At 44.5% G+C, this 17,061-nt stretch overlaps 1 protein-coding gene across 1 annotated transcript in view; it reads right to left on the reverse strand.

Moving 5' to 3' along the window:
* Positions 1 to 17,061, reverse strand: part of HTRA1 (HtrA serine peptidase 1) — a gene marked incomplete at both ends in the record, with an annotated part of 34,723 nt that overhangs the window by 16,298 nt on the left and 1,364 nt on the right. Inside the window, 2 exons of the mRNA XM_080621123.1 lie at positions 564 to 768; positions 1,101 to 1,200. Coding sequence (XP_080477249.1) covers positions 564 to 768; positions 1,101 to 1,200 — 305 coding nt within the window. The remainder of the gene's footprint in view (positions 1 to 563; positions 769 to 1,100; positions 1,201 to 17,061) is intronic.

Raw genomic sequence — 17,061 nt, forward strand, 5'->3', positions numbered from 1 at the left:
GGGGTAGACAACAGATGGGAAGTTGCATTTCCATTTGTTCAGAAAACCACATACAGTCTAAGAGCATCTTTCCAATGGCTTCAATTTGCATGTTCAAGACTCTCCCTAAGACATTTTCCATTTTAGTATCTACATCAGTGTGGTACAGCCCTTCAGAGGGACAAATGCATCCTCTAAAAGCAATTTGTGACTTCAGTATAGAAGCACAAGACACGTCCCTCTATCAAAAACAAGGGAACACCCCCATTCCTTCTCAAGAGGAGAGTTATATTAGCAAATATGTGTGTATAAAGCAGCCAGCAAATTATATTGTTGGTTTTTATTTTGAGGATACATACAGAAGTGCTACGTACTTGCTTACACTACACTGAGAGCTGATAAAATTAACCACTGTCAACCACAAAGGTGGTGTTTAAAAACATGTCTCCACCTAGCTCAGATATCCTCTATAACCCAGACCACTGAACTACCAGCCTTTCCTTCGAACACGAAAAATAGCAACAGTTTTGGAATGGAGGTTATAAATGAAGAGGAATGCAATGAGTCTCGCTTTAACAACTCACCTGAGAATCTATTTTAATTAGTGCAATGTCAGCTTTTTCATCAACATCTTTAATTTTAGCTTCATACGTTTCACCGTTCTTCAGCTCCACCTTCACCCGGTTTTTGTTGGTGACGACATGGGCGTTTGTCACTATCAGCCCGTCTTCTGAGACGATGAACCCTGAACCACTGGCAACAGGAATCTCCCTCTTCGAATAAGGAAGTCTAAAAGCCATGGGAAACAAATGTTTACCGCTGCAAAAAGCTGAAAGATCACAAATCACTCTAAACAACACACAGCCCAAAAGAGTTTGGTGGTTTTTAATGCCTTAGGGTATCTGCTGTTACTTGCTATCATTAAGAAGACAATGTGCATGCATTAGTTGAACTGATTTTTTTACTGCCAGGACTCTTTAAGTTATCTTTAATTCTTAAGCATGACAAATATTTATCATCCCAAAAGCCCTCTTTGCTATTACACAGCATCAATCAACATTTCTGGCACACTGGCAGTTGTTTTCAAGAACACAAAAATCAGAACGGGGCATCTTGTTTACTTGCGAAACAATTCAATGTGAACCACAGCAGGAGCTATCTTCTCCACCACATCTGCAATAAAGTTGTATTTGTGCCGCAGGCTATTAGGGTGTTCTTGGCCTGAAATAGAAACAGAAGACATGTCATGAGCTCTCCAAGCGACAAGGGAAGGGTCATTGCAAAACACCTGAATTAAAAAAAGCTCCAAGTGGGTATCTTTTTCCTCCTTAAAAGTCATCTGCAGTATAACCCTTGCCTGTAGATTTCCCTTCTGCCTCTTTGCACAAGAAGAGGCTGCGTGCTTTATCATTAGGACAAAGGGATCCATGAAAGCTTCTTGCTTCATGTGCACATAACCGGGCCATGAGGCTGTAGCTGCAGACCCCGGTTCAGCACACTGCACTGCTGGTGGCTCCTGTGCATCATAGAATCCCACACTAGTTTATGTTTGAAGGGACCTTAAAGCTCATTCAGTTCCAACCCCCTGCCATAGGCAGGGACACCTCACACTAAACCATGTCACCCAAGGCTCTGTCCAACCTGGCCTTGGATAGTGGGCACTGGAGGAGCGCAGAGTTTAGTCCATGTCCATGCTGCTGTTCCTTTGTGAAAGGGAGTTTGTACTCGGATGCCTCCATTTCTGCTCTCACCTCTTTTCTGGATGGGCTGCTTAATCTGAGAAGACCATACAAGCTAAACAAATGGGCTCTGTTCCCCTGCCAGGATACTCATTCTTACTGGCTTCTGAATGCCGAGGACAACAAAGTTCTAACCCCATGTAAACCTACAGCAGCTCCTATGGCGCAAGTGCAACCTGGCTATGAGATTTGCGCTGCCTTTTCCACTGGTGTCCCCCCATGGCTTGAACCACCAGCCTCTGCCTGGCACCCAAACATACATGCACATTACACATGCTCTACACAGCCATACCCAAGGCATCTTTTCCACTGATAACCACCTGTGGTCCACCAACTCCATAGAGGAGCGGATCCCACCTACTTTGAAGTTACTGAACCACCCTCAAGGCTACAAATCAGATAGGCACACAAAAACAATGGGACCACGAAGCTCTGCATTCCTGGGCAGTGCTGTAACACAAAAGCTCATGGTCACTGAGTATTCGAGAGAGGTCAGGGGGATTTTTCAAATGCAAGGGGATACCAAACTCCTATTGTGGCCAACAGAAAACCCATCTGCATCATCAGATGCCTAAAAATCCATTAAATCTCTGGGAAAAAAACTTGCAACTCTGACACAGCTTCACCTTCTCAAGCAGTTTGGGGGCAAACCAATTTTGTTTGTAAATGGGGAGCAACTAAGCAATTGGAACACCCCAAAGAGTTATTCTGTATTTCCCTAGAGGCAAGGAACACCCTTTGTTTTCACCATTTTATCTGATGCATCCATCTCGCCTTATAAAAGCACCAGCCAAATCTGTAATTGACTTTCAGATGAGTATGAATGTGCTGTGCTGCTCCCATCCACCCTGGCCATTTGGCTTCTAAATCCACCCAGAGATTAAAGCAGTAAGCAGCTTGTGGACGGCTCTAAGTGATGGTGTAACAGGACGGTTTATCTGCAGTATTGTAGGTACACAGGACTATCCTATAAAGTCATCCCAATACTTGAATGACCTTCATTAGCTGAAAACCAGAGTGGAAAACCGCACATTTTCAAGTACATACTAGAGGCAAAAACCCACGGCAGGAGATTCAGAGGACTGATCTGGGAACAAAACATTGCTGCTTGTAACACTAACCAGACACTGGTTTGATTCTGGTGAAAAACAGGTTTCAGGTGGCTTAGCATTGCCCTCATGAGAGGGGTGGATGCTGAACCCAAACACTGCCTGATCGCCCAAAGAACGTTTTTTCCCTGTTTATACCCTATGAAGCATCTCAAGGGCTTTCAAATGCAATCAGTCATGAACAGCAGCCACAGCCGCAACCACATAATCTGTTATTCAGTTAATCTGCTTTATAAAGCAGGAACATCAATCAAGGAACTTGCGTCCTCACCTACTGTCTTCTTCAAAAGCATTCTGTGCTCTCTCTGACTGACACACAAGCTGTTGCCCTTTTATCCCAGAAAGGCATAAGGACTTGCTGATTGAAAAACATCGATTTACCAAAGGATTTATGTTTCCTTTATTAGCAACATTCAGTATCAAATGTACCTGCATCATCCCCATGAAGCTGACAGCTCTGACATGAGTGTTTTGGAAAACTGGTAGCAGAATGAGAACTGCAGTTTGGAATTAATCACTTGCATTGAATAGGAGCTTTGACAGATTATCAGATTGGATTAACACAATGCTGGGATAAAACGCCACAGGGCACTACTGTATCCATCAATACGCTTTTTGATCTCCTCTTATGAAATGATATCACCTTAGTTTTCTCCTCAGCTGTAGGCATCCAAAGGTCACATCCTGACCTTGGAAAAGAGAGCTCCCATGGGTGAGGGAACTGCACAGAAAACACCCAGCTTTTTTTAATGCCTTCAACCTTTTTTTACATGTAGCTATTCAAGAAGAGAAAGGATGCCTAAGCTGTACGTGGTGAGACTACTAACACTTCAGCTCTGAGAGCTGCCTTCACTTGGAAATGGAAGCTCCAAACACCAAGATTTCAGAGGCAACCACGCTTTATGTATAACCCCCTTCTCCTTGTGCAGTCCCAAACTAAGCCACACAGTGAAAAGGTCAAAATTTCGTACTCTGAAAGAGTTAGATAATAAATCCTGATTCATGGCATACTGACCTAAAAAGCTTACAACAGCTCGCCACGCCTGCCTGTTGCTTATGTATTAGGAATTCTTGCATTGTGTAACACCATTTTGCAACAGCTCTTGAACAACTGCCCATTTAAATGGAAAACATACCTTTTTTTTTCAGCAAATAAACAAAAGTCAAAGTACCATTCAGAAGAATTCATTGATGAAGGCTAACACGCAAAACATTCTAGCAACTGGTCTTTACCCTCACGCAACAACATTAAATCTGAAGGCTATCGTAAAGGTATTGATATGCTGAGAAGTTCTTCTATCACTAAGTATCATGGGGCAAAAAAGACTCAAGACCAAAATGGTCATGAGGGCAGGCATGCCATTTTCCCATTACATATATACATAATGCTCACCTTAGCTACTTGCTCTTTGGGATTACTGAGCAATGAATTTGGGAGCTGAGAGGAGCACTTTACTACAAGCAACCACTGTCTTAGATTTGAACCACCAGTAGGCACATGGAAGCCTAAAATGCCATAAACCCACCAATAATACAAACCAGATCTGAGCAGATGTTCATTCCTCAATCACCATAAGGTAGTTTCCAGCCATCACCAGCCACTGTAGAAGACAGCAGGGAAATTCAGAACTGCTGCTTTCCTAAACCACGTGTTTTCCAGCCATACTGATAGTTCAGGGTCTTTAGGACAATACAATTTGAGGAGTGGAATGAATACCATGTAACACCCTCCAAGTTTTCAGGTTTAAAGAGCTGGGGACTGCAGTGATTTAGTGGACAGTGCCTGACTATTAAGCAACAGAAAAGCTATAGCTTTAAGGTTTGATTGCTGATATGGGTTTGACTATTTAATCCTCACTGCCAGTACATTCTCATACGTACATCTAACAACATCCATTCTAACAGGTACTCCACAAGCATGTGGCCAGCTCTTTAATTCCATACAGAAATTGATCCCCCAAATGCAGTTTTCTCAGTTCCAAACTGCTTCTTTGGTATAATCAGTGTTGAATTAAGGAGAATAAAGTCTCCCCAGTTTTCTGGCCCTTTTCCTTTCCACCCTTCTGGAGCTGAGTTCCTAGCAAAGCCTTTTCATTATTTTTGGGGGGGTTTGTGTTTAAGGCTGGAGTTTTTATGGCAGTTTTTGTTTGTTTGTATTTAAATCATTGAGAAGTGGGCTTGAACAAAGCTCTAGTTTCTAAATACCTTCCAGCTCTGATGTTCACATCTTTACAGACTGCTCCTATTTCTATTTATATGCTGTGATTGTGTTTTGTACTGCTTTTTATTGAACTACTGCACAATGCTCTAAATACCCATGAGCACGGTTAAGAAACCTTTATTAATGACATTATAAAGATGATTGTTGTGAATTCAGTTAATGACCAAAAACAGACTTAAAAAAAAACCCATAAATAGGTTACAGCATGAAAAATTCCCAAGGCAACTAATTCCTCAAGGACTTCAAAGGTGTGCTGGCTGTCAGACCTTGAATGAAAAGGAAAATCTCTGCCAACTGGCATGAATAGGGCTAATATCAGTAAACAAACTGCTAGGAAGCAAGACAGGAATACCGAGCCGTGGTAAAAAACACAGCCAGCTGTAAACAGCTCAAATAATTTGGTTTCAGAAAGATGAGCCAAAAAGCAAATTAAGATCTGGGTTCTGATTAGGTCATTACTCAAAGTGATGCTTTAATGCTTAGCGCTCAGACATGATGCTTTTGGTAATATTTTGAGCGAGACTGGAAAGATGCTTTGGAGATAGAAATCTCATAGAAGTAACCTCGCCCCTTCTGTTGTGAGAACTGTATTTGCTGCTCTGGAAGGTCTTCTGTCAGTGTAGATCCACCTCTCATGAGCTTCTCAGTCACAAATGGATTTTTTCCCATCTAGTTTTCATGTGTTTTCCCCCTTTCAAAGTTGTTCTGCTCCCATCCATCAGGACCAGCTTGGGTCGCTGCCCATGCTCCTCTCTTTCCCAACTGCACCCAACACTAAGACATTCCCAACATTCCCATGTCGCTTTTCCAGTGTCTGAAGCTAAAACCAACACAATTATCTTATTCAATGGGACTTTTTATCTTAGATACAGAGAGGGGGAACAGGCACACCCCAGCTATCACCAGCAAGTCTCTCCCTCGCTTGGTGTGATCACAGCAGATATCATCGTGTCCTAAGTCAAAAAGCTCGGATTCAGTCTGGAATCAAGCCTTCCATTTCTTTCCAGGCAGCAAGAAACTTTCATTCCCATTAAGATTAAATATAAAAACCCCTCAACTCCCATAAAACATTAATCACAGGCAGCTGCAACTATCAGTATTTGTAACCTTATAACTACTAAAGGGGATGCTATCATGCAAATTGCAGTGAGGGTGCAACACCTTCTCCAAGTTCATCATTATGAAAAGTGCAATGGCCCTGTCCTTCCAGGAGAAGGACTCCCATGGTCTGGTAACATCAGTGGAGGAAAACAGGGCTTGAGGCCAGGGATATATGGTTAATCTATCTCTTCCCATTAACTCTCTAATGATCAGAAGTGTGTCTATGAAATCCTTGCCCAGTAACGCAGAGTACAAGCAGAGGCACCACAACCTGCTGAAGATGGGCTAACTAAGCTACTCAGGTTCCTGAAAATCATAGAATCCCAGACTGGTTTGTGTTGGAAGGGACCTTAAAGCTCATGCAGCTCCAACCCCTGCCACGAGCAGGGACACCTTCCACTAGAGCAGCTTGCTCCAAGCCCCTGTGTCCAACCTGCCCTTGAACACTGCCAGGGATGGGGCAGCCACAGCTTCTCTGGGCACCCTGGGCCAGCGCCTCACCATCCTCATAATGAGGAATTTCTTCCTAATGTCTAAGCTCAGTCTCCCCTCTGTCAGTTTAAAGCCATTCCCCGTTGTCTTGTCCCTACAGGCCCTTGTCAAAAACAGATGAATACTTCCTCCTGTACTCGCTGTTTGCCTAACGTTATACTCATGTACACATCCCCAGGTCTGAAGGAACATCTGGGGCTTGGGATTCTCTGCAGACTGAAGCCAGGAGGGTTTAAGCACTCACGAAACCTCTGGGCTGACAGAAGCAGTGACTACGAACACAAACCGCAAGACTGCAAAGTTTTACTTGGAGAACTTCCACCTTCCCAAATAAAACTCCAACTGCTGGGGTTTGTACAAACTCCCATTCATGTCCTATAGGAAAACATTAAACCTCTGACGCTGCTATGGAAACAAAAACTCCAGCAAATGTGCTTAGCTCACCCTGAAAATGGTGGTATCAGCAAGCTCCCCTGGAGAGACACAAGGAAAAAGTGATGTATGGGCATCACAGAACATTTCCAGAACCTACTGGTTTTAAAGAATTAAGCTGCAAGCCTAACTATTCCCCTTCCTATTCAAGGAGAAATTGTGTAATACACCAAAAAAAAGGATATTACGCAATGAAAACACCAAGAAAATAAGAAACAACCTTCTACGTATCGTAGAGCAACTTCTAGGGTGATGGAGAGACTTTTGAGAGGTCTATACCACAGCACCTTGCTAATAATTGCAGTATTAAATCAGTTATTTTTTTCCCTGTATAATCCAAGGAGAAACTCACAGATTTCTTAGGAGAAAATCCATGTTACTGTGACATTCCCAAAAGCAAAAATATTTTCTTAGCATTAAATAAAGGGGAGATTCCAAGCATTTTAATCTTCACAATAGTAAAGTGCCCAAACCTGGTATTCACTTAAAATACTTCCTGCAGCGAGAATCACTGCCAGATTAAAGTGAGGATTTAAAGTAAAATCACTTTCTGGCACTACGGCAAACTTGGAAAGGGAAAGTAAAGTCCATTTTCATCATCATCATATTTGGATGCTCAGCTCTTTCTTGACAGCTTTTAACCAGGTCACATTCAACAAAAGATCTTGCAAGCAACAGGCTTTGAAATCGGTATTTTCCCTGCTAATCCCAAAGCCTGAAACCATTAATTTTAATCACTGATATTAAATAAACAGAAAAAAAAAGCTGCCAAGCTAAACAGAACAGGGAATCTGCATGGAGCTGGTAGAACAGAACAGCTCTCGAACTGATGGCGACACAAAACAGTTTTCAGACCAGTGTGGTCGCTCACATAGTATGTTTGAGCGTGAAAATGAAGGAGAATAAATTGCACGTTTTAGTTGATATTCTCAAGAACAAAAGCTGATTTTACTCATTTTGAGGGAAAACAGTGTGAAAGTGTAGGCAAAGCCCAGGAGCAGTAGGATGTTCTTGCTGGTGGTATAGAGGCTGCTGTGATGCACAGGATCACTTGGTCTCAGTGTGCACCCTATCCCCATCCTAGCCCCAAATTAATGCTTACCCTGATCAGCGTTTAAGAGGGTAAGTTATGGAAGATGCAAATGTATGAATAGGCACAAGCAGACAATCGTGACAAGAACGACCAGGCTACATGAAGAGCACAACACATACACAGCTCTTCTGCATTTATAAAACACTAAAACAACCAAAAAGAAGGATTTGAAGATAAGTAAATTGTAAAGCACAGAGCTGTCAGAGAACTTTGGTGCAGTCTCTTTGGTCCAGCTTTGTTCTCAGTATGAAACAGACCTCTTTGGTATCCAGACCCAATGTAATTCAAGGCTTTCTTGCCACTGAAATTGGTCAGGGCAGTGTGCCTGCAGCTTTCTTGCAGCACATTCCCATATAACCTCACATTGAAACTTTAATTTTCAGCTGAACAGGAACTTTCCCTACTTCTTGTCTGTAAGGCAGAGCAAGTAGTAAATGAATCAGATACACAGTGTCTTCTGTTGCAACTCAACCACTGATTTGCTAGATAGACGTCAAATCATTCTGCAGAAGGAGGAACACTTAGGACACGCGCACCTTGGTGTAAACTGTGTTACTCAACCTCTATGCAACTTGTGCAAGGAAATTAGAATACTTAGATTTCCCTTTAAAATGGGCACAACCCCTATTCTATCTCACAGGAATAGTCTCAGGCTTTAGCAACCCCTGCAGAACCTCACAGGGAGAAAATATGTACATAAAGCCTCTCAGAAATGCCAGAAATGCTTCTACAAACCAAGTGCACCGGCTGCCCTCGCAAATAAAGTCTCACCATTGTAGCAGTAGCAAGCAAAAGCAATAGATTTGCAAGCTGATGAGGCTCAAAAGCAATTCAAGCGTAAGCAGGGAGGGCAGGATTCCAGAGTGGAGCGACAGCTCCATCTAACACAACAGGAAACTGCGATTCCTTCTGTAAACACCAGCGGTGAGGTGGGAGGAAACTAACCCGTGCATAAACAGCCAGCCCTGGAGCCCCGGGCCGGAGGAACGCAGCCCTGCGAGGTGGAACACGCTGTTCCCGCAGCACCATTGCCATATTAATACAATGCTGAGCCCGGGCTCATTGGAGGAGATGACAAATTAATTGCGAGCCAGCAGCCCTGTGACATAGATGCATGGCTATGGGCGGCCTCGCCAGCAGACTGGTCTGTCTGGAGGGTGAGGAGGGAAGGCAGGGTGCAGGAGGATGCTCGGGTACCAAGAGAAAAGGGTGAAGAGCAATTCGGGACACGGGTAAAGAGTGCTGAGCTCCAAAACATCATTACCAGTAGTCCTGTCTAAACTGGAAACACTAAGAAATATAAGTCAGGTAGCTGTGGAAAAGAGTCTGCCTGATTTCCTGCAGACAGATGAAAAGAGGATTTCCGTCAACAGGTTAAAGCCGTTAGAGCAGACGTCGTATTCTCTGCTCTGCTGAAGGCTGAAAATACAACAGATGAGTCAGGAATAATTTCTCCTCTCCTTTTTCCAGCCCTGCTCAGTTTACGTCCCTTCCAAGTCGGGTCATCACCCCTGCTCTACCTCCCAGCTCCACACATCACAGGCAGAGAACCAGCAAAACAACCTCGAAATGCCTATTAAGTAACAACAACGTGGTGATTCCTATATCCTACATGCATCCAGCAGCTGCCTGATCTTGAAGACTCCTCTCAACATTATAAAACCATTAAGGTCTCATTTTAAGTATGTGAGAAACTTTCCCACTGCATCTGTAGAAGAAATCCCTGATTAACAGAGATTTAGTTTCAACTTCCAGGAACCCCGCTGTGAAGGCACCAGGGAATAAAAACAAGTTCTTGTTTTCATGCTTTTTAAACATTCTTTTTCTCTAAAAAGAAGCCTAAAAAAAAACCTCTTCGGATGCAAGGCTAAAAAAAGCCTCTGAAGATGCTGCTCCTCTGCAGCTGGAGAAGGCATTGATTTCACCACTGCTGTGGCAGTGACCAGAGATAATACACAGAAGGATCAAGTCTATCTAAAAACCTCAAACCAGTAGTAAAATGTACACACCCCTCCTACTCTGGGGCTTTGCAATTGTACAATACATAAACCCAGTGCAACTACATCACAAACCCCACAATATCTACATACTGAACAAATCCCTTTGCATCTGGAGGTATTTTCCACATCTGTCTTAAAGAACCACTCTTAAGACAGTCCAGATTTAACATAGACATTAGAAATCAATGAGTGCTTAGGAAACGAACCTGAAGGAATGCAGACAGCACTCCTGTCATCCTGTTTTGAGAGCTACAGAAAGGAGGTGGCACTGCCACTGCTGACACAGCCCCCACAGTGCCCTGCTCTCCTGCATGTATAGTTTCTCCTGAAAGGTTATAAGAAGAGCAGGTTTCTATTCCACCCTCTCAAATATGCATATTTCTATGCTATTTAGATTTCTAATTGCTATATTCACAGCTCCCTATAAACATTAACTCTTTACGTAGTGGCTTTTTTTTCCACACATCTATTCTGCTTTATTTTACAGATCTGAATATTTGTTGTCTTTTATTTGTAAGTGGTTTCTGCTTGCCCACTTTTACTGGCTGGATACAAATGAAAACAAGGCTTAGCCAAGCTTTACCTCTATAGATAGAGGTCTACATGCAGACCTCTGGTGCAGAATGGGCAGACAATGCCAAACAGCACATACGTTGCCCTGGAAAAAGGTATGAATCATCCCTTTACCACCACAAAGGTTGAAGTATGAGATTACTGGGGGGGTTGTGTTTATTTTGGGGGAGGGATAGTGGGAGGGGAGAGAGTTGTTTGGGTTTCTCTTCCTCATCAGTGCTCAGGTCCTCCCACTTCTTTCCCTCTCCAGAATGACTTTCCGCAGATGCGGATTGACAGATCATCGATGCTGTTTGCAGACAGAGCCAAAACTGCAGTCTGCAAGTTTAAGAAATGGAGTAATGGAAAAGAAAAGTCATGGAAAATGGAGCAGCAATGCTGGCAAGGGGCAGAGAAACGAGCAGGGCCTCCAAAGCTCAGTTTGCTCTCAGCTCTGCTACTGGCTTAACTGGCTGACCTTGAGCAAAGCTCTTTATCTTCCTCTGCCCTAGATTCACTATCTGTAACGTGGGGTAACAACATCAGCCTCTGGATAAAATATTATGAGCTGCTAATGCTCTGCTGGAGAAACTACCCCAGATTTTAGGCCACTGGATAACTTTCATGCATGGTTACTACATGTAATATGCATTATTATATCCATCACTTGTTTGTCAATAAAAATACATGCAAATCCAATTGCTATCAGAAACACAAAGTGGTTTTGAATTATAATCACTGCAGCTCTGCCTCACTGGTATTTCATAGAGCCATAGAATGGTTTGTAGTGGAAAAGACCTTAAAGTTGCAACCCCTGCCACAGGCAGGGACACCTTCCACTAGAGCAGGCTGCTCCAAGTCCCATCCAGCCTAGCCGTGAACACTGCCAGGGATGGGGCAGCCACAGCTTCATCAGCAAAACTGGATATAGGAGCCATGCACTGCTTGTCCCTCTTTCCCACCTCATCAAACACAGGCTGGGAAATGGAACAACTGAGAAACCCTGATAGAATTTGATGGGGGAAAATGACAGATGTAAGAACACACTTTGGTTAACTAGGAACAGCAAGTTTTAAGGGGGTGCCTGTAGCATAGCAATGCCACTGCCCTACCACTGGTGCCATTCACTCACCACTGTTTGCACCACAGGATCAGCTACTGCCCTGGTGCCAGGCTGCAGTTACTGTGCAATAAAAGCTAACGGATCTACTCACACATCACACACATGTACATATTCTGTTGCAGTGCGTGTTCATGCGCATGCACACATTCTTGTCTCCAGCAACAAGCTCCTGGCAGATCACTCACAACGCATTGCGCAACCCAGCTGGCTTCCAGCCTCGTGCTTCGTCTTATCAGGGCACCAGCGTACCTGATATTAACCCAGAAATTCCAACCTGTTAAGTTGCCCAACTCATCTCCAGTCACTAAAATGTGGCAGCCAAGATCTTCTCGATTCACTAAACCTTGAAATAAAATAACCAGTTGCCTGTGTCCTGTCTCACAAGATACAAGTCTCCTGTACCTACAGACAGGAGGTCAACATCATCAGTTAGTACAAGACCAATGAATTCTTTTACTGCCTTTCAATATAGGGAAGTTGAGATTTATTTTTCAGTTGTATTCTTCTCTCTGAAGCCATCTGGGAATCACAAGGACCTGTATCCAGAAGGCAAAATAAAGTCTATCTTTCTTCCTATGTCCTGAACACAGCCTCCAAAATACTACTAGATACTCACTTGGGCCCAGTTACAAATGCTGTGGGGCTGACTTACTGCCAAGTCCAGCCCGGGATCCTAGGGGCCCCAGCAGTTTATGGAAGTGAGGAATGACCCTATTTGCAACAAAAGTTAAGCTCCCCAGCACCCCATTTCTATTCCCAAAGCTGCTTTCCTCTGCTCCAAGCACACACAAATCCACGCTTGAAAAATATTTTCCAGCTTCTCCCATTTCTTGGATGGCAAAACCTTTCCTTTAACTGCTCCATCACATCCGAACTCTGCTTAATAAGGCTCCTGCTGCTTACTCACGGCTTTAAGTATCCCTTGTCCAGTCCACAGGTACCCTTTAAATTTCAAAGCCCAGAAGATGAAAGGATTGACTCTTTCCTTGTTCCAAATCTGTATTTACTGGCCCGACTGTTTGAAGTCTAAAGACTACGGAATGACTGCTAGCTCCCCGGGAAGGAAACCTAGATGTGGAGAGGGGAAAAGGTGAGCTGCTTCAGACAAACCACTTCTTACAGCTCCCTCCTCTCCAAGCTGAATACTTGGCTTTGGAAAAGCTTTTTAATCCCACACTTGGGAATTGGTTCTCTTCTGGAAATATGTTGCTATTTATTTCCATTGCCTTCAGCTGTCTCTTCCTTCCCTCCCCTCCTCCTGCTGCTCCAAAAGAGACTGAGGAAAATCCAAAGGGAATGACTTTCAGACCACCCAAACACAGCGACCGAGGGAGGTGAAGGCAGCTAAAGAAAACTCGAAACACTCATTTGTGCATCGGTTCCTCACCACCCGGTCCTCCCAGGTTGTTTCTAGTAGACTCCAAACGTGCCAAGCCACCTGCAGTGGTCTCCCACCATATTTCCACCGCCGCACTAACCATCATAGGCCTGTTATCATTTGGGAAGCAGCTGAGGGCCGAGCTCATAACAACAATATCAGCTTTCCTCCTGATAAATACCTGGCTTTGTTCCTGGCCTTCCCAGGTTTCTCAGCTGAGTTTCTCTTCCTGCCCTGATTATTCATTCCTGCAAGGCTTAGTTAGCACTGCCAGCCCCTTGGCCCTGCCTGCGTGCCAGCCAAGGAATTCAGGCAGGTCCATCTACTGCTCTTTCCCATCCTCTGCTGCACGGGTTGCATTCTTACTGTGGTTTTAAAGGGCTCCATTAACGACAAGTGATTTATTGACCGTGGAGGTCCTTCTCTTCTATCAAATAATGACACGCAGTCACTTGGATGGAGTTTGGGTGCATTTGAAAATACAAAGGCAGCCACTTCGCAAGAAACTGAGTTTGAATGATGGCGGTTTTCTCCTCCCTCCTATCTCTGGAACTATGAAATCGTAATGTCATGTGAAGGGAAATAGTAAGGTTTGTGTCTGTTAGCGATACACACCTTTCTAGAACTGAGTTACCCCTAAACTCACCTCCATCTTCCCCCAAAGCAAGCAGTAATGAAGTGCTTCATCTAAAGCAGATAGGACATCATGGTGTGAGCACGCCTGCAGCAGGGAAGTATGAAGCGCCTGTGGCAGATGCTAGCATGCTGAGAGACCACATCAGACATAGGAAACCCAATAAAAATATGAAACCATAAAAATCTGGTTCAAAAAAAGGGCAGAAGAAAGTTAGGAACTGAGAGTAACCACGAGGAACTTCCTCCTCCTCAGTCTGGTCAAGGGACAGATCCAGGTCAGTTTGTGTTTTACAGTGTGAAGAGCACAGCATGCAGAGAAGGGCACGCTGTCCTAAAACGCCTGCCAGCGTTTGCTGGGAGAGATGAGGAGGGGAAGGAGCACTGGTTTAAGTTGTGTGTTGAACATCCCAAGCCTTCATCCCTTTTGGTCAGCAGGAGAGAATTAAGAGCAACAAAACCATATTTGCAGAAGAAAAAGAAAACATCCTCCCAGCACGCTGAGCCCCAGCACACCGAATATTGAGGTCTCGTTGCACTGACCTCATTCCTGCGTGTGGGATGGGCTTTACACAGATGTGGTTTATGCTCAGAGGACATTCACCTTCTTTCCATGTACCAACACACACCGTGCTGCAGATCTGAATGCCTCCTACCAACATTTCTCATGTCCTTCATGGAAAGCGAAGGAGAACGGCGAAAGCTACAGCACTAATGAAAGTGGTCTATTGGCCACCCTGCCCATCACTTGCCTCATCTGACTGCAGCAGAGGTGAACACGCTTCAGCCCTCCTCCCATTCCATACTAATTTAATTGAAGCATATCCTGATTTAACTGATGCTTTCCCCTCTCTCCTTGCTGCTACAGGAGCTTAGAATCATAGAATCATAGAATAGTTAGGGTTGGAAAGGACCTTAAGATCATCTAGTTCCAACCCCCTGCCATGGGCAGGGACACCTCACACTAAACCATGTCACCCAAGGCTCTGTCTAACCCAGCCTTGAACACCACCAGGGATGGAGCATTCACATGCATGGATGGAGCTTCTGCATATGAAGCTTGGTTTGCCCTTTCTGTGCTTTGTCTGGCTCTCAGAGTGAGCTTCAGGCTGATCCTGCACCCCAGAGCACATCACCACAGTGCAGGAGACCTGCTCAGCACCTCGGTGCCACCCGACTGCACCCACCCTTTCAGCAGTGTTTAGGGCTGAGGCTTGTGAAATTTGTCTTGGGTCATTTTAAGACTCATGATTGCCATTCCTTAGTATGAGGGTGCTGAGGCGCTGGCACAGGGTGCCCAGAGAAGCTGTGGCTGCCCCATCCCTGGCAGTGTTCAAGGCCAGGTTGGACACAGGGGCTTGGAGCAAGCTGCTCCAGTGGAAGGTGTCCCTGCCCGTGGCAGGGTTTGGAGCTGGATGAGCTTCAAGGTCCCTTGCACCCAAGCCAGTGATTCTATGATTTTTGCATAGGAACACAGCCCTCTTACACACACAGACCCAAAGCAGCCTTTTCCTGCCTCTCCTGCATCCTCTCATAAACTTGACTGGCATTTGAACAGATGCACTGAGAAACCCCAAAGTACCAAATGAGCACCAGCAGTGGACTTTAGCAGATGAAAACTGAGAAAGACAAAATGTTTTACTTTATTTTATGCCATCTACAGAATATTGAACTTCACCAACTTCTAAAGTGATGTGAAACTTAACAACAAAAGTGCTTTCCAAACACTTTCTCTACATTCCCTCATCTCCCTGGGCCACTGCAGTGTATTCACCAAGTTATTTATATAGATATATTCCTATGGAAGCATAGAAATACTTTACCAAAGATAACTCCACCTCTAGGTAGCAAAAGCACTCCTGAAAGCGAACTCAAAATGACATTCAAAATTAACAGCTCTAAGGAGCCACATACAGGGCAATGGCTTTTCAAACAGTGGTTCTGTCCACCCCCCAGAGCAGCACTTTACAGCCTCCTCTCCGTTTCTTTTTGCTCTAAGTTCTTTATATATGAAAAAAGATTTGCTTGCAGGAACGTTTGCTGTGGCCTAGGAATAAACACTTGCTGCTGGTCAGCTTCCTTTTGTCTCTAGTGATATAGAAAATGAGCATCACTCCAGACAGAGGTGCAACGGGACAGAACCATTGTCTGAATGTACACATGGTGTCTATCTACTGCGGTGGATTTTTCATAGAATCCCAGCCTGGTTTGTGTTGGAAGGGATCCTAAAGCTCATCCAGTTCCAACCCCTGCCACGGGCAGGGACACCTTCCACTAGAGCAGCTTGCTCCAAGCCCTTGTGTCCAACCTGGCCTTGAACACTGCCAGGGATGGGGCAGCCACAGCTTCTCTGGGCACCCTGGGCCAGCGCCTCAGCACCCTCACAGGGAAGAGCTTCTGCCTAAGAGCTCATCTCAGTCTCCCCTCTGGCAGGTTCAAGCCATTCCCCTTGGCCTGTCCCTACAGGCCCTTGTCCAAAGCCCCTCTCCAGGTTTCCTGGAGCCCCTTTAGGCACTGGAGCTGCTCTAAGGTCTCCCCTTCAGGAGCCTTCTCTTCTCCAGGCTATTTTCCTATACAAGGTCTATATGCAGCCTGCGCATTGTCCATACAGCGCACCAGAGGCCCGTGTTACCTCCAGCTCCAACACAGCCTGAATTCTGCAAGCATTCAGCAGAACAGACCAAGAAAACAACACTGGTTTCATGAATTGAGAATAAAACTCACAAGGCATTATATTACTGAAGATCAGGAAACTGTAGCGTGAAAGCTTGAATTGTCTCCAGTGTCAGTAAATGCCAGCACTGTTCCATGGAGCACAACGCAGCTTTGAAACCGAGGGGGAAACCAGTGGTACAAGAAAGCAATTGTATCAATACCAGAGCTCTAAGTTTGATCTGTAGTGGAGGATCTGCAAGCTGAATGTATAGTCACTATACATCAGAATAGTCTGCTGAGGAGATGATGGCTAAGTCTAGGGAAGGCCTTGTTTTTAAAGAAAGAAATGCAGAAATGTTACAACCTACCCCAAAGAATCAACCCTCAGTGGAACAGCATTGACTCACTAGAAGTAAGTCCAGAAATAAAGGTGGAATTCATGCTAATTTTCACATATTACCCCCTGAACTGAGTGGCTTGGAAGCAGTGTGCAGCCAGAGCTTACACGGTTTAAGCCAGCCTGTATTATGGATTGCATCTTGTAAAGATCATCC

The sequence above is a fragment of the Psittacula echo genome, assembly GCF_963264785.1.
Source record: "Psittacula echo genome assembly, chromosome: 6".
Lineage (NCBI taxonomy): Eukaryota > Metazoa > Chordata > Aves > Psittaciformes > Psittacidae > Psittacula > Psittacula echo.